Below are 27,720 nucleotides of genomic sequence, written 5' to 3'. Positions count from 1 at the left end.
AAACTTTTAGAAGACATCTGAAGGCAGTCCTGTTTAGGGAAGATTTTAATGTTTGATGTATTACTGTATTTTAATATTTGGTTGGAAGCCGCCCAGAGTGGCTGGGGAAGTGGCTGGGGAAGCCCAGCCAGATGGGCGTGGTATAAATAAATTATTATTATTATTATTATTATTATTATTATTATTATTATTAGTCTCCATTTACCATCATTTTTCTGTTGCAGGTTGGCACAAAGGATTCCGGTTCTCAATGTAAAAACTACGTATTTTGCACACAAGCAACCGTAGGGGAGAAGCTCTAAATGAAAAAGTTTTCCCAGGAGAAACAATAGTGGTGAGCGATAAAGTTGGTGATTTACATACAGAAAATCCCAGCTTCAGTCCCTAACATCACCAGTTTTTATAAAGCCAGGTAGCAGATGATGGGAAAGACCTAGAGAGTCATGGTCAGATTAGATAATGGGTGAGTTAAACCAACTGTATAAGAAAGCTTCACCATACACTCCAGCATTCTAATCTAAGTTGAAAAATTCTTACCCTTTACAAGGGACAAAGACCAAATGGAATATAGTCAACAGAACAACCCCATATGAAGTATTTCATTGTGTAAAAAAATTGTGACTTATATTTTGATGACAGCAGAACTGAACTCATTTCCACCCCAAAGGACTCCTCATATTCCACTGATGATACATATAAAATATTATAGGAAGGCTTCAGTTGTCCCAGGCCTTGTAGTGAGCAGTAACAAGGCATCTTAGGGATCACTTTGCAACCAGAGTGGTATAGTAATTGTCACCACTCGCAGCAACATCTTAGCCAGAATTGAGAGACAGCTAAAGGAAAATGTTCATTTATTTTTCAATGTTCAGTAAGGTTTGTGTTGTGCCACATATTTCAAGCTTCTGCAGGCTGGATTTGAAGAGGAAAACGTTAATACAAAGTACATACCGTATTTTTCGCTCTATAAGACGCACCAGACCACAAGACGCACCTAGTTTTTGGAGGAGGAAAATGAGGAAAAAAATATTCTGAATCTCAGAAGCCAGAACAGCAAGAGGGATCGCTGCGCAGTGAAAGCAGCAATCCCTCTTGCTGTTCTGGCATCTGGGATAGCTGCGCAGCCTGCATTCGCTCCATAAGACGCACACACATTTCCCCTTACCTTTTAGGAGGGAAAAAGTGAGTCTTACAGAGCAAAAAATACGGTAAATTAACATTCTTATAAGATCTGGATCTCATTGCACGAATTCACAGAAAGAAAACAGGCAGTCTTGGAAAGAAGATTGCTTGGTAGTTTATTTACAACAGAATGTAAGAAAAACGTGTAAAACGATAATAAATAACTGAAAAGCAACAATTAAGTGGTGTGAATGGAAACTATGATACTCGGATCCTTCTAAGCCTTGTATTGTTTTAACTCGGGCCGCTTGGTCCTCCTTTCATGGAACGAGCTTATCTAAACAATGTACTGTAACACTAAACCTATCAGCAAAAAACAATAATATACACAACATTCAAAGTCACAAGGATTGCCACAGAAGTAAAAACTTATTTCCATAAGTAACATTTAAAAATCAGAGGCTGTAATTAAAAGACCATGCCGGCCACACAAACTAGGAGGGTGTTTTTTTTTTGGGGGGGGGGACAACAGTTAAGAATAGTTGTAGCTTCAAGCCTTTATTGACACATAAGACATCTAAATTAAGGCTGAATAACAGCAAGTTCCTATTGACAAGTTCATTTATCCTTCCCTATTGCATTTACTAGCTGTAGCTGTTTCAAAGTGCATATGTTTGATTTATTCTATATGACAGCATGTTTTAAAGTTTTGGTGCAGCAAACCATTCAAAGAAGTGTGAGCAGAATTCAAAATTCTCAATGGGGCCTTCCTACCTTCTCCTCTCCAGCCTCCGGCACTGCCTGAAAATACTGCTTCTGAGGCTCAGGGGATCTCCAGAAGGATACTGGATGTGGTGTTTGCATTGGGAGGAGGGAATCAGCGAAAAGCTTTTGCTCTGCTTATGACTGCTCAGATTAAAACCACAGAACACTCTTTGTACATTCTCATATTAACAAACCTCTTGAATATTCTGTTACTCAATGAAACGTCCACTAGACAGAAATCTGGTTAAGAGAAACAGATTGAAGACATCTATTCTGGAGGAGCACCACTCCAGCAGGGAGTTGTGCAGTGAATTATCTCAGGATTATAGCTTTGGAGATGATTAAGTTGAATATTTCTGCAAATTTACTCAAATAGGCAAGCATAATGGTACAACAAACAGGAACGATGCCTGCTCATCAAAAGGGCGCTGTTGTCTTTTATGGCAGCTCAACCTGTTACTTGGCAAATTCAACATATGCCTGTATTGTTTCTCTCAGCAAACAGGTTGTGTCGACAACATAGCCTTTAAGTTCCTCTGATAAGGGCCCAGTGAAGGTTTCTTGATACAAATATGGGAGGTTTTAAAGATGCATGTATATATTCTCCACATGTTGTTACAGGAATGCTAGATTTTTCTGTACCAAGAGTGGAGCCGCTCTTACTTGAACTTTTATGGCGTAGCTTTTAAAAAAGCATACTTCAGTTAATATTTTGCCTGAGTACAATGTCAAGATTGGAACTTTTAAGTCAACAATTTTGGGAGTCTGTATCACAGGTAGGAGAGGTTGATTTGGAAAAAGTGGCAACACATACCTCCTTTTTATTTCTTCCCTAGCAGTGCTTCAATGTATACAATTTGCCTGTCACAAAAAAGGCAGGGTCAACAACACCACTGCAATGCCATAGTATTTTAGTTTTGCTGTGCCGCACCACACTTTTAAAAGTGCCAACTAAAACCACATTGTTCCACAAAACAAATAATATAAACACCCACAGCTCTGTCTGTTCCTCACAATCAAACCTAAAAAATATACAAATTTGTACAAAGCAATTCAGACAATTTAGCAGTGAAAACTTCTTTTTGTATAAAAGACATATTAGTGCAACAAAAATATGTTAGAAATTTAATTTAGTTATTATTCTTGTGCTGGAAATATTTTTTTAAAGCAGTTGTCATAGCATTGGGGGGGATGGAAGGAGAAAATGAAAAGTTGTTTAATATTTGATAGCCTGATCAAGGCAAAAGCAGCGAGGGAAAACAGAAAATGATTGAGGAGTCTGCCATGACCCATGAAAATCATAGATGTAAGGATGATGTCAGTTCTCCAGAACAGATTTGTATCTGTTCTCCCCCACCGGTACAAAGACAGAAAGTAGGAGGCAGGAATGGAATGGGCTAGCCCATCATTGAGACATGCAGCGGAATTAAACCTGTGTCTTCTTCATTAAGCACCAAATTTAAATAGCATATCTAAGATGAACAAACGCTTATAGATACAGTATTGAAGAGTGGGGAGGTAAAGCAGAAGATTCCATTAGTATTTTTCCATTGCATGCAATATTGCCTTTCTCTGTTTCAAATATGCACTATGCGGTCTGTTAAGTAACATCTTCTTGGGAGATGTTAATTCATTTACACAAATGCTTCATCTCCACCCCTCCCCAAAGTCAAAGTAACGCAACAGGAGAGCAGGAAGTGAGACAGTTAAAACAAACACAATAATGCAGTCTGGCCCTATTGATTTGTGCGAAACATTCAAAAAAGGAGATAGAAGGATAGCAACATTTATTTGTAGGCCTACGGAACTTGTCACAATTCAATTGGCAGTAGCGCCACCTGTTTGTTAGCTACAGCCGCATGCTGATTCAGGGTAGATTTATATACAAAAGGTTTCTGATAATAAGGGTGGGTGGGAGATATCACAACAGCCAAACAGAACAGCAGGATGTTGAGAAAGAATGAAAAAACAACAGACAATAATTGAGAGAAGGCATAAAGCTAAGTGTTAGGTGTATTCAGAACTAGTAGGTGGTGTTGGCCTTAGGTTCTTGAAGCTGTCAAACCTACGAGCTGCATTCTGTCCTCCCACCCCACTTTTCTACGACTGAAACTACTCTTCTAAAATCACCTTACTATCTACTATTTAAACAAGCCACTTAGAAGTTGGAGGGGGGATTGAAGTCAGCTACTTTTTCCACACGCAACATCATGCTACCATGCTCGATAGAAATATATCCGCTATTTTATTTTTTCCAATGACTTAAAAGAGAAGCAACACCCTGAGGTCTGGATCTATATTTCTATTTGCTTCTGACAGAACGTGCATAATCTCACTACAAGTTTATGACACATTCACCACTTCACAAGGCCTGGTATAGCTTGGACAGTGAGTTACTAAGAACACGGCTAAAGAAAAGGGTGAAGGATTAATTGCAATTTGGAATTAATTATATCCTTAGCCCTCAGGACAATTATGGGACAATTATGTCAGGAAATAAAAGGACTCCTAATTTAAGTTGTGATATGGGGAAGCAACTTTAATTCCTGAGATTGAGGGTGATGCTACTAACAGGCCAGAAAGAATTCATCTCTTTCCCAGCTGTATGGCAATGTGCAACTGGTACTGTAATTCTCCATGGTTATTGTAGTAAAAAGGACATACTCTTAAGAGTGGATCAAAAAGTTTTGTTGTGCAAGCAGAAAGGCACTTCCATTTGCACAAGGGCCTCCCTGCTGATTTCCCAGTCCTGCTGCAGCCCCGTGTCTCCTCCTACACTGTTCTGCAGGGTCCCTCAACCCTTAGGAGTTGAGTTTTGGGTGAGGACAAGGGGCTGTAGTAGGAAAGAGGTGCCAGGAAGGCCCTGTTGAGTGAACCTGTAAATTCTACTTTTCCCTGAAATTTAGCATGAAAGCAGCAACTCAGGAACTGACAGACTTTTTTTTTTTTTGCTTCTCTAAGAAGCATTGTAAGATCTCTACGTTGCATCATCACATTACTTTTGTGTGCTGTTGTGTGCTCCAAAACTGACTGGGTGGAGACATCTCCGTTAGCTTGTTTAGGTTAACCAAATTTTACGAGGTTTCACTTTCCACTCTGAAGTCAATATGCTGCAGTCATAGGCATTATCTCCAGTTGGTCCACATATTGAAAGCTGAAACTGGGCCTCTTATACCCTTGTGCAGGCCAAAGGCTTATAGGCTGCTCCTAGCTTTCGTTGAAGAGATATAGTTATTTAGAGAATTTGTCCTCCTTTTCAGAATTTCAGTTGCATTGCAATTTATTATTGTCTTGTTGCAGTCTTTTGAGCATGGGAGATCCTCTCCAAACTAGACATGATCTACTTGCTTTGCATGCAGTGGTAGACTCAGGGGCAGAGTTTATGCTTTGCGAGATTCCAGTTAAATCTCCAGCACCTGCAGGTAGGGTTGATAATGTCCTCTGTCTGAAACCTTGGAAAGCAGTTACTGTAGACAATATTAGTAATAGTCAATATTGTCTATTACTGTAGACAAACTAGATGGACCAACGTTCGGACTTAGATAGGGCAGCTTCCTTGTTATAAACCTGTCCCCTATACTCCTGTCTGCTAGTTACTTTCAACTCAAGAAAGCTGCATGGGTGGTGTTCTTCCCTACCTCTGGTGGAAGAACTTCCTACAGAGTTTTTACTTCCCAGGATCCCATTTTGGGGGAATCTTAAAAACATAATGAATCTACATGGCCTTGTTCACATCCCCAGCTATTGTTACCCATAGTTTGGTGCCGGAACGAAACAGGCCACATACTACCACTTAAAATAATCGGTTATTTTCGTCTAGACTTGAGGAGGCCCACCGTCACAACGCTTAAGAACCCTTCTCTTAAACTGCTTACCTAACCAGCCTTTGCCAAGCTGGTGACCCCCCAGATGTTTTGGACTACAATTCCCATTCGTTCCAGCCAGCATAGTTATACTGGCTTGGGCTGATGCAAGTTTTAGTACAAAATGTCTGGAGGGCACCTTGTTGGCAAAGGCTGCTCCAGTCTGATTAAAGAAACCAATGGGGGCACAATTATACGGTGATCACCAATCAATATGGTAGTAAACCAACTATCTTAAATCCCCAGTCAGATGTTAGCTTTGTCATCTTACCCTTAAGGTAAGGAGAATTTGGCCTGCCATCTCTCACTGTCTCCTTATAGTGACCTGCTTTCAGGCTGTTCACCAGTCAGCAGCTTACCTTCTCCCTAACATATACTATTTCTCCTCCTCCCTGCTGTTTCTTCCGGCAAGTGTTGGGAGCTTTGGACAAGCAAGGCCGTGGGTAGGCTGGAAAGAGCCTTTTTAAAAAGCATACTGGATTTCCACACAATATAAAAGAGGGTGGGAGGGAAGCTAGTAAGCTGAAGAGATTGCCTCTTCTCTTTGCCTCTCTGCTGTTTTCCACATCTCTCTCTCTTTCAAGGTTGTTCCCTAAAATAATGTATCCTTATTCAGGCATTATTTCTGTACAGGAAATGTCAACATGTATGGGGGACACATGCACTAGCTCTGCCCCTGCATGTACTCATCCTGCCACACTATTCCCAAACTTCTCGCATTGAGTAGAATAGGTGTGGTCTACCTGTGTTTGTGGACGCGGGTGGTGCTGTGGGTTAAACCACAGGGCCTAGGACTTGCCGATCAGAAGGTTGGTGGTTCGAATCCCTGCGACGGGGTGAGCTCCCGTTGCTCGGTCCCTGCTCCTGCCAACCTAGCAGTTCAAAAGCACGTCAAAGTGCAAGTAGATAAATAGGTACCGCTCCTGCGGGAAGGTAAACGGCGTTTCCGTGCGCTGCTCTGGTTCGCCAGAAGCGGCTTAGTCATGCTGGCCACATGACCCGGAAGCTGTACGCCGGCTCCCTCAGCCAGTAAAGCGAGATGAGCGCCGCAACCCCAGAGTTGGCCACGACTGGACCTAATGGTCAGGGTCCCTTTACCCTTTACCTGTGTTTGTATGATGGAGCAGGGTTTCTAACTGGCTTCTACTTGTACTCAATTGATCCTCCGTGAGACCTTCCCTCTTCAACACTGGAAGGCAGGGAAAAAGTGGGGTGGGGATGGGACACTGGACAGTATGTCAGGTCACATGCACCCCAACACAGGTCATTTCCTGTTCAGGCAAGACACCTGAATAGGGCTTCTGTTTCTCACAGCTAAGGAGGAGAAATTGGGTTGACAGCAACCCGCCTTAGAATGGCATCCATCACATCAGTTACTGACCATTCTTCTCGGTCATTGGCAGAATGGGAAGCTTTATAGCCTAGAATAGCTTAACACCTGCTCACCGTCTAGCAGAAAACTGACTGAATGTTATCTTTCATTTTTAAAAGGATTTTACATTGGGTGTTTTGTCTGGTTTCATAGGAATTCTGAGGGCTTGAAATAAATCACTGAACTATTCAATTGCTTGTGTTCCCATCTTGCTCTCTGCAACGACACTCCCAAATACCAACACAGAACAGCTATACAACAGCACACCATAAAAAGGAGTCACAAATTTTGTGCAAGATACAAATAGTTCCAAGGGTCTAAAAATAAGTATAATGAATTACAACCAGAGCTCACTGGTTCTTTAGTTTTGAAGAGCTTAAAGTGTGCATTAGCTGCGCTCCAAATCCTGAGTTGTATTCAGTAAAACAAGAATCTGAATAATTACTGTTGGTATTCAAGTGTTTCTCAGTGAATAGCAGTTCAAAGGTTTACTTTAAGGTGCACTTGGCCTGAGAGTAAAAAGGATTTTAGAAATTGAGATATAATGGCTTGAAATGAGAAATGTCATTTGAAACTGTCCCTCAATAGTCCCTCATTCTCTCAAGATGTCCTTGCCACCTTTATTAAATCCATATAACATCTCCAGTCATAAATACTGTTATGCTATATATGAGAATATCTTTTGTTTACTACAGTTGCTATGTAGAGACTGACTTTTGCTTTTGCAAGCTTGTTTCATTTTGTGTTGATAGCAACATCTGTCATATGGCTTAGAGCTGCAGTCTAGGAATCGGAGCATATGAACTATGTTCTCGCATGCACTTAGCTAACTAGTTTAAGGGACAAGCCTGATGGGGAGCGGGGAAAGGTCATACTTCCAGATCAGTAAATTTTGTTTACACAAAACAACTACCATGAGCTTTGCAAATGCTATTCTTTCAGTCATGGCTTGTCATGAAAACATGCTGGGTTTAGAGAGCTTTTTTGTCTGGATCTGGGAGGGTGAGAGTTTCTGGGGCAGATTTTTTCCGTTGCCGGTCTTTGGGAACTGATAGAAATTCAGGCGCCTCTGTGGAGAGAGGTGTAGATGGAGCACTAGAAGGAGCACTGCGGATTGAAGAAGGGAGGGAGACATTAGAGATCGATATTGCAGGAGGGAAGATCCCAATTTTCTTGTTGGTGGCTTCCTGAGTTGCTCGTTCAAATTCCCGGACTTCATCCATAGTCATGTCTTCAATGAGAAGAAAAGGAAGAAAGACAAATTAATGTTAGAACCACTGCACATGTTTGTTCCAGGCTTTTTAAAGATGCTAGTTCTGCATGACCATTGTTATTCCAGTGCATTAGAACTCGAAAGGGAAGGGAAGCTATTGCCAGGGAATTTCACAACTGGCCACTGAAATTTCAGGAGGCACATTTCAGGCACCGTTCGTATCGTTCTTGGAGCTGCCGACACTGAAAAGTAATTCCTCACATTGATACCAAAATTTAGGCGTGTGTTTCTATGAATTTTGGGCAATTCCACTGTTTATATTCTTGTCTGTCCTTGCTCCAACATGGGCAGAATTCACATATAAATGGAAGACACAGCAGGCTTCGAATTCTAGCCCAGCTCAAGCAAACCATTGCTTCTTTAATAGCTATTTCCATCTAGTGAACTGATGTTAAAATGCTATTTTTGCAAATAGAGGCTCAAGATAGGCCTTGATGGTTACTTTATAAAAACTGATCATGTGAACGTCATAGATACGCTACACTGAATGAGGAGGAGGCGGAGCTGGTGCCACAGCATTAAGCTGCTACACACGCCCCCCGGAGGCACCTGGTTGGCTGCCTCCGGTGGGCGTGGGCACCAGCCAGGTAAGGAGGGGAGGGGGTTAAGGCCCCCTACCAGGGGCGGAGCTCGGTCTCCCGCCCACAACCACTCCCCTCTCTTCCAGGGAGGAGAGTCTCTATCTTCAACTCTGGTGTAGCTGTTTAAGATCAGATGGTCAGACACTCTAATTTTCTATATTATCAGCTAAGCTTTGTCACTGAACCATTTTTATTTGCGTGACACACTGTATCTATTAGATTATTTCCAAAGAATATGTCATTTAAGATACATAGAACACAATATTTTATCAATTATTTTTTACCTAGTAGGCGCAGACTTCATTAAAGTCAGTTGGAAAGCTGGTGGTTTGAAAAGGAGAATATAAACCACTTCATTTATTGCTACAGTTGTATATGGATTGTATCACTTTAAACTGGAGGTAGAAGCTCACAAGATTAAAAATTCTTTCATATAAAACTGGCCTCCACAAAACGCCATAGATTCCAAGGAGAACAATTTTAGCAGATCATGATAATCTTCACACTGAAGTAGTTTATCAGGTTAGCCCCCACCAGCTTGGGCCCATTTTCAGTATCTCAACTATCTCATAAGCACTAGGCTTTGGTAACATCCTCATCATCATTACCTTCCTTTTCTAAGGGGCATGAAAGTGTCTCTCTATACAATGCCCTGTACACAGCATATTCATACAGAAAATTAATTAGATCACGACCACCAAAAAGAAGCTGAGATTATTATGAATGAAACAACGAGAATCCTCTTCCATCTCTGTTTAAGTTTGTTCCTTAACGGATTGTTAAAAAACACTCAAACCAAGGTAATACAGAGTTGAAAGGAAACTTGGAAGTCCATCTGGTCTAGCTAGTCACATGGTAAATAATCTCAGTGACAACAGATGATTCATTTGAGACCTGCTTTAAGGGTGCTTCCAGAGAGGGGCGATATACGGCCAGTGGATTGTTCAGGTTTGATTTTCCCATGTGTGCAATTGGCAAATGAGCTTTCACATCTGCTTGCAATCCGCACCAATGGACAGATTTTGATGGAACGTGTCTGGAGGTTTTTACTTCCCTATCCATCAGTATATCTGACCATGGACATCCAGAAAATTAAAATCCCAGGAACAGCACGAGAGCAAATGTTACCAGCCATAGTTAGCATGTTTCACAACGGACAATATGGAGGGTTGTGTGCGTAGAATCATAGACTTGTAGAGTTGGATGGGACCCCAAGAGTCATCTAGTCCAATCCCTGGCAATGCAGGAATCTCAACTAAAGAAGTGATGACAGGTGGCCTTCCAACCTCTGCTTAAAAACCTCCAAGGAAGGAGGCATATCCATTTCTATTTGGTTATGTTTATTTTTTAACACACAGGCTCATATCATTTGGGATGCTGTAAATAAAATGGCTAGGGACACGGGTGGCACTGTGGTCTAAACCACTGAGCCTCTTGGGCTTGCCGATCAGAAGGTCGGCGGTTTGAATCCCCGCAGGGGGGTGAGCTCCCGTTGCTCGGTCCCAGCTCCTGCCAACCTAGCAGTTCAAAAGCATGCCCAAAAGTGCAAGTTGATAAACAGGCACCACTCCGGCGGGCGGGAAGGTAAACGGCATTTCCGTGCACTGCTCTGCTTTGTTGTGGGGGAGGAAGGGAAAGGAGATTGTTAGCCGCTTGAGACTCCTTAGGGTAGTGATAAAGCGGGATATCAAATCCAAACTCTTCTTCTTTAGTCATGCTGGCCACATGACCTGGAAAAACTGTCTGCGGACAAACGCTGGCTCCCTCGGCCTGTAAAATGAGATAAGCGCCGCAACCCCAGAGTCATCTGCGACTGGACTTAACTGTCAGGGGTTCTTTACCTTTACCATTTTAAACAAAATGGCTAGGCTAGGAAGGAGAAGTGCAGTGCTAAACAGTATCCACTGAAACATCACCACACCTATGACAAACGAACCACCAGACCAAGCTAATGAGCTTCTACACCAACAGTATTTGCATATATATATATATATATATATATATATATATATGACGTGTTGGATAGGCAAAGGTAAAGGGACCCCTGACCATTAGGTCCAGTCGTGACTGACTCTGGGGTTGCGGCGCTCATCTCGCTTTATTGGCCGAGGGAGCCGGCGTACAACTTCCGGGTCATGTGGCCAGCATGACTAAGCTGCTTCTGGCGAACCAGAGCAGCGCACGGAAACGCTGTTTACCTTCCCGCTGGAGCGGTACCTATTTATCTACTTGCACTTTGACGTGCTTTTGAACTGCTAGGTTGGCAGGAGCAGGGACCGAGCAATGGGAGCTCACCCCGTCGCAGGGATTCGAACCACCGACCTTCTGTCCAACATATCCGTGTCCAACATATCCGCGTATGTTTGATATTCCACACTAAAGTAGAAGCCAGATTAAATGGAAAAAAGAAAAGGGGGGGAAAGTATGAGCTGGAATTTTGATGACATCATAAGGACACTGGAAAAAACCAAACATGCACATGAGCAGCACCAATTCCACAATAAACCCCTGTCTGGAAGCACCCTAAGTTAGAAGAACCTGTGTTTGAGAAAACATTCCAGTCTTGTTTTCAATCCAGTGATGAACCTGTTAAGAATCCAGCTGGTGAGCTCAAACCTGAAGGAATTACAGTGCTGAAAAAAATGGCTGATGCAAAGCACGTGCAACCAGGCCATGGAACATGTCCTTCTTTTCACAGTGAAAGGCTTTGGGTTTTCATTCACAAATTAATCAAATATCAGTTAGACACTGCTGCACAGTTCCACCAGAGGGCAGAATTACTTCACCGTAAATAAAGTTTTCCCTCCTAGAAAATTCCAAAGCACAATTCTTTCTGGTTATTTCCCCTCTACTAATACAAAATTCAAGATGGGTTCAGCAAAAGGTCATCTGAGATTTGCATGCCTCAAATCCAGGTTGCTGTTTTGAATACTAGCAAAGGGTTTGTTTATTCAATGCAAAACCCAGCTTGGTTTCAGTTTCAGGTTTTCTTCAATGAAATGGACCCACATCAAAGAAACTCAGAGCTTGCCCACATTTGAGCATTGTGTAGCAGTCAATCCACTAAAATTAGACCAGACTAGGCCATATCCACACATATCTGAATTTGAATACGAGGAGCAATTCATTATTTTTATTCATACCAGTAGTCACTCCCTTTTGTGTTTGCCCCTACCTTCTAATTTTATTCTATTGATTATATTATGTCAATTAAGTACCAGGGCACAGATAGCTGCATGCACACCTCTCTCTTTTTAATTCCCCCCACCCAGGAAATGTGCATAAGCACAAAGGCAATTGTAAATGCTCAGCACATACCTTTATTTAGTGCAAATCTGAGGGATCAAAAGAAAAAAACAAAGCTACACTCCTCTGTCCAGGAGCATGCTAGACATGCCAGTTATTAGCATGCTGGAAAAGAAACAAAAGCAATTCTAAATCCTCAGCACATACTTTTCAGATTGCTGCACAGTTATCTGGTGCAGAATTTTTTAATGTGGTTTGCGCAGTTTTCTGGTTTTGTGCACATCTGATGGATCAATATATATATTATGGCTATGTTCCTCTTGGTAGCATGGCCAGAAAATAAATGAAAGCACTGACGAAATAGTGGCCATGGAAAGAGGAGTGGCAGAAAGTAATGACTGATCCACTCTGCCCAAACCACCAAAACAAATTGTCTGCAACCCCAAATGGAGTGGTAGGGAACCTGGTTTCCCCCACCTTACTGGATTAACCACAGATCTGGTAAAGCTGAAATTACAGGAGAAAAGCATTGAGATTGGTGTTGTTTGAGGGTAATGTCATGTGGATTATGGAAATTTAAATGGGAATGCAAGCACACAATAAACTCCAGTGTGGACAAGCCCGAAGAGAAGCTGAAACAGGGTACAACCCCCCCCCAATTAATTATACGTACCACTGTTCCCAAGCAAAAGCTCTTTTGAAAAGACCTGTTATAGTCAAATGCCTCAAGGCCTATCAGCAGGCTAGACAACCTTCTAATTAACTTTAGCTACTCATCACTTCTATGGGAAAGATATTGGTAAAAGACTAGGAGAGTGCAGATTGCATGGGTATCAATATTATGAGGCTGCTAAAATCACTTGCTATTAATGGCGAAACTGACACCCAAACACATGATCGGCAAAAGGCAGCAGAGTGGGAATTGAAGATCGTAACGGTTGAGAGCGGTGCTGAGCAGCTACACTGTGCTATAATTCGCACTGTCAATTGGGTCACTGATGGGAGTAGGCATTCGTTTGCCTGTTTCTCAGTTTTTAACGTGTGATATTTTACTGTATTTCTGGTTTCTATGGAAGCCGCCCAGAGTGGCTGGGGAGGCCCAGCCAGATGGGTGGGGTATAAATAATAAATTATTATTATTATTATTTTTATTGAGATAATTGCCCCAGCTCTGCTCTCTTCCATTTGCTGTTTGATTCATGAACATTCACGTGGCTTTGAATCAATCAAACCGAAGCTCAGCACACCGCTCAGGAGATCTCTCGTGCCCAAACTTCCCCAATAATTTCAGTGGATGGAGACCATCCTTGCGCACAAAAACATAGCCAGTCTGTTCTGGAGGAAAGTCCTGGCTCTGCGTTGCCTGGTTCTGATCTAACAGACCACCAACTTTGGTGGAAAGCACAGCTCCAATTATTGGCACAGGGAACTTGGATGTAAATCTGCCACCTGGTGCGCCCAACTGACTCTAACCTGACAATTTCATTTTCCACTGGAAGTAGATATCTACATCTGAAGTTAAAACAGGCATACCCCAAAACAGGAGTTGCAACACAGATCTCCCCAGACTGTAAGCCTGGCTTCACACTGTGCTCACAATACCAGGGACAGATGTAACAAACAAAGCAAACGCTGAGTCAGTTCACGGCCATGTGCGCCTTTTCAAAAGAGTGCAGTATTTGTTCAGGTGAACATTGGTTTGTTGCCTGCATTAAAACACACATATGCAACAGTCCATTTTTTGAAAATATGGGGGGAAAGATCTTGGTCTTGTGGCATCATAGGGAGTTAAACAACCAGGGCTGTGCATAGTTGTCTCAGAACTTGATTTTTAAGATAAGGTTGTACATTTGGGGGTGGGCAAATGCGCTGAGGATATTTTTACAGCAGGCTCACCACTCAGATTTTATCTGAGCCTTATGTTGACCCTTCTAATTCTCCACTAGGAAAATAGCGCAAAGAAGGAAATCAAGGTGAGCCTTTGCACTGATGAATTCTGCTTCCACAGAGATCATTGTCATACAAAATCTGACCACTTGTGTTCTTTCTTTTTTGCTCTAGCAGAGGGTGGGCAATATTTTTAAAGAGGTTACATACACTTCCTTTGGCATGGCTCTCTATTTCACCCACAGGAGATGAATGCTGATCGCAAACTTTAATGTTGGTTTTTTCATGCATATTTTTCTCATATTCTCGAACATCCTCCATAGTCATATCTGAAAAAAGTTCAAGATGTTGGGTTGTTTTCTCTATTAATTCAATCCAGGCTTGAATGAAAGGGAAGAGTCTAGGGAGAATTATCTTTCTAGCAAAAGCCAAAAAGCAGAAGCCGGCTAGCTTTATGAGGATTCATAATAAAGATTGTTAAGTTAAACCAGCCAAGGAAGGTATAAGAAGGTTGAGTTAAGGGATAATTGCAGAATGGGGGTGGTTGGAAGCTGGGATGTTTCTGTCAAGTGAGGTTGGCAGGAAGGTGTGGGGTGCAGGCTTTGCTAGAGGCAAACATCTTCTAAAATAAATTTAGAAGATTTCCTGGAAAAAAGAGGAAGGATTAAAGAACAGCACGAGAGTTTACTTACCTTGTCAGAGACATGCCAGGAAAACTCTACATTATGTATAATGACACACGATTTACAAAAAAAAGTAGCTTCATTGTTTTAACACTACACAGCTCAGCTTTGAGAGATTATGTGTTTTTGGATTTCGACAATTTGTATAGTGCCTAATCATAGCCAACCCTACGCAGTGTAGTGAAGGACTGCAGAAAGTACCTGTGAATAGTGAGAGGATTCAAACACTTTGAAAGGTAAATCCAAATAAACATTTGCTTTGTAGAGCTACCCAAGAAAGTGATACGCAAACCGGATCCACTAGGACGTGTGTATACTTCAGGCATTTCAAAGTTTTGCAGGAGCTCCACTGTGAAGTGGCTACCTTCACAGATTTTACATTATACTACAGGGGTAGGCAGACTTCAGCCTTGTTGGATCTACTTTGTAATTTTATTAGATACCCCCCCCCAACAAAATATCTGCCAATGACACCCAGCAGCGAAGGACTCACAGTTAGATTTTTTGAAGGGGGTGATTGTGAGCACACTCTGAGCCCTGGAATTGGATTTCAGTACCAGAAATGAACTGAACTCACGGTCCTTTCATACAAATACTCCTGATTAGCTTTGTTCATTTCAGTGGCCTACTTCAGGTGACAAAATTCATTTTGGTGTTTCTATTTTTTTTTAATAAAAAAATGGGTATAAGAAACCATTGCTGATGTAGTGCCAATTAATCAGAGATCTACAGTGTAGAATGTAGTCCTAACAATACGTTGTATCACCACTGGCATGAGTCATGGATTATCATATTTTAATATTAGTGTACTTAGAAAGAAGGAGCATTAAAGCATTGATCAAAGAAGCTTATAAGCAATGAAAATGGCACGATCAAAAGCACTTTAGCCGGGCAAAGTACATGCTCTTCATTAGCAGCACTTCAGTTAATAATGAAATACTGTTGCCTTATAGCAATGTTAATTGCATATTAAGATGAAACCCTAAGCTTATTTATCTGGAAGTAAAAACCGTTGAAATAATGAAAATACTTCCAAATGAACAAGTTTAGGATTGAGGTTTAGAGGGCAGCGCAACAACAAAATCCACATTTTTAGAATAAGCAAAATCCCAATGCACTGGCCCACTGAATGCTTGATACCATCGACTGATATACACCTTATAAATATCTAGCTTTAAACACATAAGAAATATTGAGCTATGGTGACCAATTAATCATTACTTGAAAGGAAGCTTTGCTTTATTTTACTTCTGCAGCAAAATTTTAAAAAGCCCCAAGCATTTAAAACATGCCAATTATTTAAAATAATTTGCCATTATCCTGCACCAACAGTTTGGGCACAGGTTTGCTGGAGAAGTTATTATTATTATTATTAAAATTTGTATACTGCCCTTCATCTGAAGATCACACAACATAAAAATACAAAATGAATACAACAGAAGGCTATTCACTCACTGCCGTGCTCCTGGTTCCAAAAGGATGTGTATATTTTATTTTATTTTGGAGGGGCAACGTTCCCCTTATGCCAGGATGCCACTAGCATCCTATTCTGCTTCAGCAGCATGCTGTACAAAGTTTATGAAGAGAAGGGAAACCTATGAAAAATAAATGTTTGGGGGCATGCTTTGAGAGTGAATGTGCAATAAAATGGACATAAAGTGGCATGATGTTGCTGCAGGAAGTGGATGGCTTTGCACTACATATCACAGTGCTTCTGTGGATAAGAACTTATTCGTGAATTAAAGTTATGTTTTCGTCCACGAAAGCTGTTCTAGACCTTCCTGAGCGTTATTCAATAGATGCAGACAGGCAAACCACATCGATCGCAGTGGCTCTGGGATTTTTTCTGGGGGTCTGGTTTCATCTGCATGAAGCACTATAAAAACTTATAAACTGAGTTTATCTACTGTGGGTGATGACTACAACACTGTCCCAAGTGCCTAAAAATCTGTCAGATGTGCACAAAGCTGTGAGAAAGGGTTGACAAAATCCCCTTACAGTGCCAATCTAATATTAGGTGCAGGGCCAAGAGAGTGCCTGAATTCAGGTTAACTGCACCATTCCTCAACCCATTTTCCTAAGAATTGATCCTGCATAGCAGTTCCTTCTCGCAGTGTTACTCTCACATTGAATGCCTGTGCAGATGCTAACTTGTAGAACTGTACCAATGAATGCTTCACCTAAACCTGTAGAATAATTCTGTTTTCCTTTCTGAAAACATTAACATTATATTCATAATTAAAACCTTATTATTGTATTAATAACATAGTGACATATGGAAAACGAAGCAAGCTGAAATACCTGAAATCCCTTACGTTGGGAAACAGTTTTACATAGCTCAGATGGAACGGTGGGACAACATGGTTCAAAATAATTGTTTAGAAACAGGGAGCTGCAGAATTAACTTGATTTGTTGTTTTTTTCTCCATAGAGGAAATGTTCTCAAGGCATAGGATGGACAGTTAGGGTTGGACTAGTTCTAATAACCCTTCACCTTTCTATCTTTGTGTTAATTACCCGAAGAAGGCTGACAGCACTAATCCTCCTTCTGACACTTACTTTTCCTTTGATCAAGTCACCTAATCATTCCTGTTCACTTTTCCATCTGTAAAATGCAGATAATAATCCTTATTTCACAGACTGCTAGGGTGATTAACGTGTGAACTGTGCTTTGAAGATTGAACTTGTTAAGCTCAATTGTCGTCCAAGCCCCTTCTAGACATTTGCAGTAGTTTGGGGGGTGATTCAGTTGTATACTTATCTTTCTGTAGCTTACTTGCCATTTTTTATTTTTAACCAAAACTCTGTAGGCTTACTTGCATTTCATTGGGTAAACCTGAAAATGAAGGTCTTAGGACAGCTTTACACAAGACTATCACCCAAAATGAATATACACATAATGTATATACACATTAGCAGGTGACAAATGCATATCATGAGTGATATCCAATATTAGTTGCATTTGGGGTAGATTCCTTAAAATTAATGGACTTAAGTAACTTTTAAGCCTATTCACATAATGCCAACGTATCTCTATTTCCTTATGTATGAATGCTTTTAAATAATATGGAACACATATTACTGCAAAATTGTAACCACAACTGTCAATTCTGTATACATTCCAAATAACAAAAAGTGGCTGGATTAGAACCACACTCTTTAAATTTTAAAGAGCATGCCCTGGTCCCTTAAACACATTGGCTATGAAGGATACATTCTGTGTGAGCCCTGTATAAGGCTGCAATCCCATACGCATCTACCTGGGAATAAGCCCCACTGAACTCAGTGAAATTTACATCTCACTAGACGTGTATAAGATTGCACCGAAAGAAATGCAAAATCTGTCCTTTGTGATGGATGCCTTAACAAGGCTACCAGAGCAGAAAAAAAGCATTGCATGCAGTTAATAAGGCCTTAGATAATCCGTTTGCCCATGTGAGTTTATTTTTGAAAACATGACTTACCATACCATTCATCCACCCATGTAAAAGCCTGTCGGTGGCCAATCAGCAATATATCTCTGACCACCTGTAAATCAGAACAATGGTTAAAGACATCTCTGACAACAAACAAACAAACAAACAAACAAACAAACAAACAAACAAACAAACAAACTGTGGGAGTCATAAAGCCATAGCAGAGGCTTGTAATATTGCAGGGTGCCCCCTGACCTCGGCTGACCAGCACTCTGAGCTTTACAATGTATTGGAATGTATTGATCTTAAATGGAGTTGTGTTTCCTCTGGGCAGTGATGACCCTATATGGCGATGGGTGGGTAAAAGCCATGACCGGATGTAGGTAACGTGAGACATTGGCAAACGGCCATGCGACAGGAGAGAGGAGAGAACAAAGGATAATAAAAGATACCGGAGAGGAGAGAAGGAGTTCAAATGAGCTGCCCTCCATCCATGAAAATATTGCTGGCTCTCTGTGTCTTTATTTTATGCTAAACAGCGCCATTTGTGACGGCTGGCTCCGACAACAAACAAACAGGAATTGCATCATACCAGAGGTATGCACTAGATTGGAGGTGGGGAACATTTGGCTCTCTAGATATTGCTGGCCTGCTACCCACTTCACCCCTGAACATTGACATTGATGGTGGAGCTGATGTGAGTTGGAGTCCAACAACATCTGGAGGGCTGCAGGTACCCCCCCCCAACATGTTATGCTGCTGTTGAAAGAACTGCACTGGGTTCGATGACCTCCCGAGCTAAATTCAAGTTACTGTTTCTGGTGAATACAGTTTGGGACCATGCTAAGTAAAAGAACCGACCACCCCTTATACACCCATTGATCACTGTGCTCTGCAGGAGAGGAACACCTGCATATATCATCTTGTTAGATCTGTTCTGTACAATATAGGAATTTGCCTTTCAGTGTGGCAGCACCTACCTTTTGAAACTCCCTCCCATTACACATCAGATAGTCTCCTTTGCCTTACTGATGCCTACTGAAGACCTTCCTTTTTCAACAAGCCTTTTAAAATGAGAATCTTTTATCCCAGTCTTTATCTATCTTGGAATGAAGTTAACTATCAAAACAATTAAAGGGGATTACATATAGGCAATGACCATCTAGTGTGTGTCCAACTGGCGCACGGCCACTGACACACGGGTACTTTTGGACCTGGAAGAGGGCAGAATGGTGGCCGGGAGCGAAACCCCCATGTAAAATGGTCACCACCCATATATGCAAACATTTCCACATATCAAAACAATATTATGCTAAAAATAATTATTTTACTGTAAAATCACTTCAATATATTTTATGGGAAGTGATGTTATAAATTGATAACTTAATGCATAAAATAGATCTAACACCATCCAAATGGAGCCTCCATGCCAATCTAAACATAATGACACATCCAAAAAAAAATGGTTTCCCTGTTTCCCAAATATAAGCAGAAAAGTCACTGCTAATTTTGTAATATCACCTTGCCAACAAAGGTCCGTATAGTTAAAGCTATGGTTTTCCCAGTAGTGATGTATGGAACTGAGAGCTGGACCATAAAGAAGGCTGATCGCCGAAGAATTGATGCTTTTGAATTATGGTGTTGGAGGAGACTCTTGAGAGTCCCATGGACTGCAAGAAGATCAACCCTATCCATTCTTAAGGAAATCAGCCCTGAGTGCTCACTGGAAGGACAGATCCTGAAGCTGAGGCTCCAGTACTTTGGTCTCCTCATGAGAAGAGAAGACTCCCTGGAAAAGACCCTGGTGTTGGGAAAGATTGAGGGCACAAGGAGAAGGAGACGACAGAGGACGAGATGGTTGGACAGTGTTCTCAAAGCTACCAGCATGACTTTGACCAAACTGCGGGAGGCAGTGGAAGACAGGAGTGCCTGGCGTGCTCTGGACCATGGGGTCACGAAGAGTCGGACACGACTAAACGACTAAACAACAACAATTTTGTAATGCCCATTTGTTGAAAGGTGCACATACAAACAGTGCAACGAAAACTGTGCCAGGCAGCAGAAACACCAGTCAGACAGATTTGTGATGACACAAGTAGGAAGAGGTGCAACAAATACCCAGATTTTCAGCAGCTGGGCTAGTGATATTCACATGGCTTTCATTTTAAAACCGATCATGTCCATTCCATATATGAAAGGCCAGTGCCCTTCAAAATTTATATCCTATCCCAAGTGTTGGGCATTTCCCAGGGGAAAGAAAAGTAGAACAACTTGTACCTTAGGGAAACAGAATTACAGTGTGCACCATAAAGAGATGATTTACTAAACTTTTCTATCTGTAGCAAAATGATCACACCAAGCAAGCACAAAGGAGAAACAGCACAGAGAGAATACCTATTTGGGAGTTATTTTCCGCTTTTGTCATGCACAGATAGGAGAGACTCTGCAGTTAAACTCCTGATACACTATCTATTTATTTTATTTAAGTTTCACACAAAAAACTGCTTTAAATATTACAACAAATTTACAAAATAAAGGACACTGAAATGTATAACTTCTTCGCCTATTTCTATGTTGTATTCTGCAGTTCTGATCCATGCAGAGAGTAGTGAGGACACTGAAAAACATTCAGAATCAGTTCTGAATTCTGGGCCTGAAGGGCAAAAAGATTACAGACTAGCATCAAGGATATACAGCTTGAGGCAGAAATCAACCCAGTGTGGTTTAGTGGTTAGAATGTGGTGCCTTCCAGATGGTGTCAGATTACATTCCCGTCATCACTGACCATTAGTAATGCTGGCTAAGGATTCTGGAAGTTGGAGTCCAATAAAATCTGGAGGCCACCATGTTTGCTAAACCTGGGTTAGAAAGGTTTAATTCAGGATCAAATTTCTACCCAGCCATAAAGCTCACTGGGTGACCTTGGGCCTGTCAGTATTTCTCTACCTAACCTACTTCAGAGGAAATACTGCTATTTCTACTAAAGTTTAGAAGACAACTCGCCACCTTGAGTCTAAGCCCAATAATGGACCCTTTTTCTGAGCATGGCTGGGATTGGGGCTCTTGAATTTGTAAAGGATTGCTAAAAATGTGGCTTGCAGCTACAACTTTCCCCAGTGAGCTGTGCCAGCCTACTTTGGTAGCTCTCGTTGATTATAACCTAAGGGAGATACAACATGCAAAGCTTGCACGTCATGTGCAATTTGAAAGTGAAGATCAACTCTGTGTTGCTAGGTTGGGGGTGGGGAGATTATTCCTGACCTTGCATGAAAGTAGATGGAACTGAGGATATTTCTTGCTACATGACTCATAAAACTACAACATGCGCAACTTTCTGTCTTTTTGAATCCCAGGAACATCCTGAAGTTTAAAATAGTCAGCATCTCCCACCATCGCCCAGTATGCTTGGATCAAATCTCCATGGGAAAGATAAGCTTTTAGCCAAATCAGTTGGCTACACGCAGCACTGTGCTAAAGGTTCTCCCCCCCCAAAAAAACAATATATATTTCTGCTTAAAAATAAAAACTACATACGGGGAATGACCATTGTGTGTTTGTTCAAAGCACACAGGACTGCACGCATGAGCCATTTTTGGACCTGGAAGAGGGAGGAATGGGGCGGATTTATGCATGCTTTGCCAATGCGCATGGTGACCTGGAATGTGCCAATTTCTTTAGAGTTATTTCTGCTTTTATTTATTGTTGTCTAGCCACAACTCACTGCAGAACACCCTCTTCAAAAAGCAGGTCAGAGACTTTATAAGGAATACAGGATTAGTTCAAAGCTGACAGGAGCAAATTCCAAGGTCTTTTAAATGAGGAAGAACTATCCATTACAACTGTGAATTTATTATCTGGACACTTTGAGCATGCCCTGGGATGCCAAGCGTCCAAAGAGGAAGCATGCATGCAATGAAAATGAGGAACATTCGCTTTCTAATATTACTCTTATAGATTCCACATCCCACGTTATAATCTGCAATCGTTCCTTTCCTACTTTGTTCTTCTTTGCCTGTTTTAGACCTTGAACCGAAGATAAACAAAAATGTGCAGAATTTTGAGTACATAAGTTACAAGCAGCCTCGCATGAGCAAGTATATACATAGTTCAAGGGTTTGTTTCTCTCAGACACAAAAAGAAGAATGTAGGGTAGTTACATTCTTGATGCGTAAGCTTCTTCGACAGGCTGGTTGATAGTTCTTGGGAAGAGTAGACAGGAAGGACTGATGCACAGTGGCACCAGAGACAGGGAGAAATGTGGTCCTGGAAGCAAATGTAGGTACAAAGTAGGAATCTGAAACCCGGGCCCTCCAAGGTAGGTTTCTCTGAAACACCGTCTGTTGCATGTGTTAGGCTGCCTTTGTAAGTTGAGTCATCACAATCCGGTGGAATATAAGGGAGAAAACTAGTAGCCCATCTATTTGCCTCTTGCCTTTCCCTTGTAAGCTGACTGAAACACTATCAGCTGCATCCCTACTGAGCATGCAGCTGTCAGTGGCAACTGTGCGGTGTTGGGGCTACCACCCCAGATGTTGAATGAGCAGTTCCTAGCTGCATGCCCTGCATCAGAGCATGTTGATGCCACTGGCAACTGGGCTGGACTGGGACTGACTTCGCATTGTGCTCACTATGCCCCTCTCAGCTGTGGAACTGCAGAGCATACAGCATCTGGCGATGATTAGGCTTGGCAGGGACTTTCTGCCTGTCTGCACTCCCGGCACATGCAGCCTGAATTTTATTACATAGGAATCCAGATGCTAGGAACTAGAGCTCCCGATCGCAGTGGATAAAAAGAAGCCTGAGAATTATTTACATTCATGCTTCACAATATTAACATGGGGGGGGGGAATAGCAACTGCATTTGTATCCTGCTTTCCCCGAGGAACTCAGGGTGGGGTTATCTTAGTTCATGTTCACGACAGCATGCAAAGAGATAATGGCTTGCCCAAGGCCACTTAGTAAATTTAACGGCTGAATAGGAATTTGCACTTGGATCTCCCTGATCCCGGCCTAACGTTCTGCTCATTTCACCTTGCTGGCTGTATCCATCACAATGCTGTATGATCACAGCATCATGGTGACGACAACTGATTGTCCAACAAACCACAGGTTAACCACAAGCTGTCATGGAGATGATGGCTTGTTTCTCCAAAGCTCTGCATGTTTACAAGTCCCCCTTGTCTCATCCTTTCATAGCCTGGTGAACATGTAGACTATGGTGGCCAAACAAACCATGGTTAAGGGAGGATGCTGGGTTCACATATCAAGCCAATGTTAAAACAAACCAAGGTTAACAGGCCAACAAAAAACCATCGCTTCAGATTATGGTTTATTGATAGTAGCAAACACACACAAAACACACCCATAGTTAACATTGACTTTTGGTTGTTGCTTTTTTCTCCTTATTTCCTTTTGACTCCTGGCATTCTTTTTTCTGGACATCATACACAGGTAGATTTATTTATAAATGGATTCTCATGCATAGACCTCATATTATGTGTAGTCATGTAGATCAAGATATAGCCACACATGTCTTACTGAGATAAATGGGATTGTAATACGATTAAGAAGAGTGCAGATTTGCATGGAAATTGTCCTTATTGCGACAGAAGCGCTCTATCTTTCTTTAGAATAAATTGACAAATTATTTCATGCCTTGTAATTGTTTGCACTGCTTTTTTTTAAAAAAGAGTTCTCCTTTGAAGGTGTTTGAGGATCTTGTAGCAACTAAATTGGTTTCAACTGATGACATGCAAACTATTTCAAAATCTGCGATGCTTTACACATTAAATCCCTGGCTAAATATATGGACAGAGTTCGTAATTGGAAACACTGAAACCAGATCTGTACATCAACTTCCTAGCTTATACACACTGCTGTTTCTGTTCATATTCACGTACAGAACAGGATGGCAAGAGAGACTGGGACACTGTCTTTCACTCACCTTGTGAACGAACTGCTCCACTCGAGTCTGAAGTCCCCATACTTCAAATTTCACAGTCACCAGTTTGTAGGAACACATGATGGGCTCTTGAGTGTCTCTCCAGCCTTCTTTTAATAGGCCTCTCCCAGTCTTCTCTGATTTGAAGTGTTTAGGGTCCTGCAAAATGGAAAGGAAAGAACTCTAGGAGATAATGAATCCATGCTGGAAAAGTATCTGTGCTGGGATATTATACAAGATTATTGATAAATGGGATAGAAGAGTAACACACTTCAAAAGGGCTTTGTCCTGCTAGTCACGAGTAACCAGCTTCAGCTGCAGTAATGTAAGCCAAGCCAATGCATCAGGAAATAAGTTGCATTAGTTTCCTGTGACCTGAGATATACAAGAAGTGCCCTGTACCACCTCTGGTCACACTTTGACCTCCTCTTATAATGTCCCAATATACAACTCAGCTGCTAACTGGTGCAAGACCACTTAAGGTTTGCACATTTCCTTCCAAAGAAGTGAAATTAAGTTCTTGAAGCTCTTTGCCGAATATGCGCCCTTAAGTACAGTGGTCCCTTGTTTCTCAAACTTAATCCATTACGGGAGTCCGTTCGACTCCCGAAACCATTCGAAAGCCAAGGCGCGGCTTCCAATTGGCTGCAGAAGCTTCTTGCACCCAAGCGGATGTTTGGCTTTCCGAAAAATGTTCACAAACTGGAACACTTACTTCCAGGTTTGTGCTGTTCAGGAGCGAATTTGTTCGACAATGAAGCCATTCGAGAACCAAGGTACCAGTGTACAGTAGGCACCCCAACCACATTCACAACAGGTTTGGCTCAATAATTAACATATATGGATTTGATTTTGGTTAGAGTAGGTTTTGGTTTTGCTCCCAATTCATACTTGGGCTGTGTGTAGACACCCAACGAGTCCCATCAGCAGAAGCCCTGAACAATGACTTCCACTTACCCAATAGGGCTTCTCCCAGTCTCCTCCTGGCAAAACTGGCTCTAGGGGAAGTGAGAAGATCCCCCAGAACAGCACATGGGGGGAGAAGAAGGGGGACTCATTCTACCTGGTAAGGTGAAATGCTTGCACTGACGGAACAATCAGAAAAGCACAGCGTTGAATTCTGGAGGTCTGTGGGAATGACTTCCAACTTTAATCCTACGTTGGGATTAAATCTAGAATTCGGGAGCTGGAAAACTACAAATAATATACCGGATAAAGTGGGAGACCCATTTATGGAGAATTTATTTATTTATTATATTTATATTTAATTTATATTTATTAATACCTTTCCTGATTGCAGCACTTCTCCTAGTTCCATACTCTTCTGTAACCTGGTGCACATGGCAACACCTTAATCATTTAAATGTATTTAATAAAGGGCTTGTCCTTGTAGCGGCTTGATCTCACTGAAAACCTGGTTTTTTCCCCAGTTTGATCTCAGCAGTCCACATCTGTGTGCATTTGAAGTTGAATCCTTTTTCATTCTACTAAGAATGTCACACTTATTAGCCAATTCCTCTCCCCTGCCACTCCCTTCATTTCACAGAACCATAGAATTGTAGAGTTTGAAGGGACCTCAGGGGTCCTCTAGTCCAACCTCCTGCAATGCAGGAATCTCAACTAAAGCACCCATCTTACATGGCCATCCAACCTCTGCTTAAAAATCTCCAATGAAGGAGAGTCCACCACCTTCCAAAGGAGTCCATTCCACTGTGCATCTGTGCAGGTAATGTAGCACTTATGTGTGAAGCTAATAATAATAATAATAATAATAATAATAATAATAATAATAATAATAATAATAATAATATGCCCCACCCAAGATGTGTGATTTATTGATTATGTATTGCTGTTATGCCTCAGATTTCAGTTTATGCAGAAAGCAGAGAGTTTAACAGTAAAAAAACAAACAAACCACAGCTGCTCCATTGCCAGAAGTACACACAACTGCCGCAAAAGGAATAAGAAAGAAAACAGAAGTAAGGGGCATGGAAAGAGGAAGTTGGCAAGCAGAAAACAGATCCACCCAGAGAGGAAAAAAATGATGTTAAATGTCCGTTTCCCACACTGCTGTGGTTTCAATGCAACCCCAGAAATGAGATCGAGGTTATTTTATTCTTCATATATCGAACATATACCAAAATCTACATGTTTAGTGTTTGGTTCCCATCACATAATGGTTTTTAGCTTTGTGTAGGACCAGATTATTATTAATAATTGTTATTAAACTGGATGTGTTGGCATGATTTTAAGAGGACGCTTTAGCCATGCTGCTCTATGTTATTTTGCAATGTGATGGTTTTATGGTTTTTATTCATCATATAAATGTTTTTATTGCTTTTTATTTTTTTAAACTAGCTTGTAAGGAGTTATACTAAATATAAATGCCATATTGGCCTGAATATAAGCCTCACTTTTTCTTCCAAATTCTGACCGTGAAAAGTTAAAGTGCGGCTTAAATTTGTAACCTTACAAAAATTGGCTTTTATAATATCGCTGCTGAAACAGACATATGGTAAAACAGAACGGGTATGAGTGCCTGCAGAATTTTAAGGGAGTGGCTTATATTTGGGTACGGCTTATATTTGGTCCAATACGGTAACAACTACTACTGCTATTAACAGCAAGCTTCATATACTTTTAAAGGTCATGGCCATTACTGATAACCATTTTCAAATTAATTTGTTCACCTGAGTGACCAACAAATTCAAGTTAGTGCTCAAACTTGTTAAATTTGGCAAGACTCAGAGACTGTGACGTTAGCACCACAGAGCTGTGAAGAACTATATTCATTTTCTAGTAAAGGTAAAGGTACCCCTGCCCGTACGGGCCAGTCTTGTCAGACTCTAGGGTTGTGCGCTCATCTCACTCTAGAGGCCGGGAGCCGGCGCAGTCCGCAGACACTTCCGGGTCACGTGGCCAGTGTGACATCGCTGCTCTGGCGAGCCTGCACCAGTGCAGCACACAGAACACCGTTTACCTTCCCGCTATACAGTGGTACCTATTTATCTACTTGCACTTTAAGGGTGCTTTCGAACTGCTAGGTGGGCAGGAGCTGGGACCAAAAGACGGGAGCTCACCCTGCCGCGGGGATTCGAACCGCCGACCATGCGATCGGCAAGTCCTAGACACTGTGGTTTTACCCACAGCGCCACCCGCGTATTCATTTTCTAGATGGCAATAAAAACAAGAGCTCTTCACACAATTCCCCCATTCCCAGCAAAAACCAACTAGAGCTTAATCTAATGAATAGAAATGTTATTAAGACCAACTTGGTTGTTAAATTGAAATGAGCTTGTATGGATTCTGAATTGAAGGAATATATAATCATACAGTGAAGGAGAATTAGTTTAGGAGGAAATTTCTAGCTTTATTTCCTGTAATATTGTGACCCCGGTTTAGAAAATAGCATATACTTAAATTCATCTCTATTCACAACCTGAAATATAGGTTAAGCATAAGCACAAGTTGTCCAAAGTATGTATAATGTCTATTTTAAATATGGATAATATGCACTGGGTTCAGAGCAAAGTTAGAAATATGGTTTTAATGGGCATCAGCCTTTCATAAA

At 41.4% G+C, this 27,720-nt stretch overlaps 1 protein-coding gene across 1 annotated transcript in view; it reads right to left on the bottom strand.

Moving 5' to 3' along the window:
* Window positions 1-1,274: 1,274 nt before the first annotated feature.
* PITPNC1 (phosphatidylinositol transfer protein cytoplasmic 1) overlaps window positions 1,275-27,720 on the bottom strand; it is a 131,606-nt gene continuing 105,160 nt past the window's right edge. The window contains exons 7-10 of the mRNA XM_083598971.1: window positions 24,153-24,308; window positions 18,257-18,320; window positions 14,320-14,438; window positions 1,275-8,353 (exon numbers count right to left, since the gene is read on the bottom strand). Coding sequence (XP_083455097.1) covers window positions 8,348-8,353; window positions 14,320-14,438; window positions 18,257-18,320; window positions 24,153-24,308 — 345 coding nt within the window. The 3' untranslated portion in view covers window positions 1,275-8,347. The remainder of the gene's footprint in view (window positions 8,354-14,319; window positions 14,439-18,256; window positions 18,321-24,152; window positions 24,309-27,720) is intronic.

The sequence above is a fragment of the Podarcis filfolensis genome (assembly GCF_964270895.1).
Source record: "Podarcis filfolensis genome assembly, chromosome: 2".
NCBI lineage: Eukaryota > Metazoa > Chordata > Lepidosauria > Squamata > Lacertidae > Podarcis > Podarcis filfolensis.
Note: the sequence above shows the minus strand (reverse complement) of the source record. Positions and strands in the feature narration are given on the sequence as shown.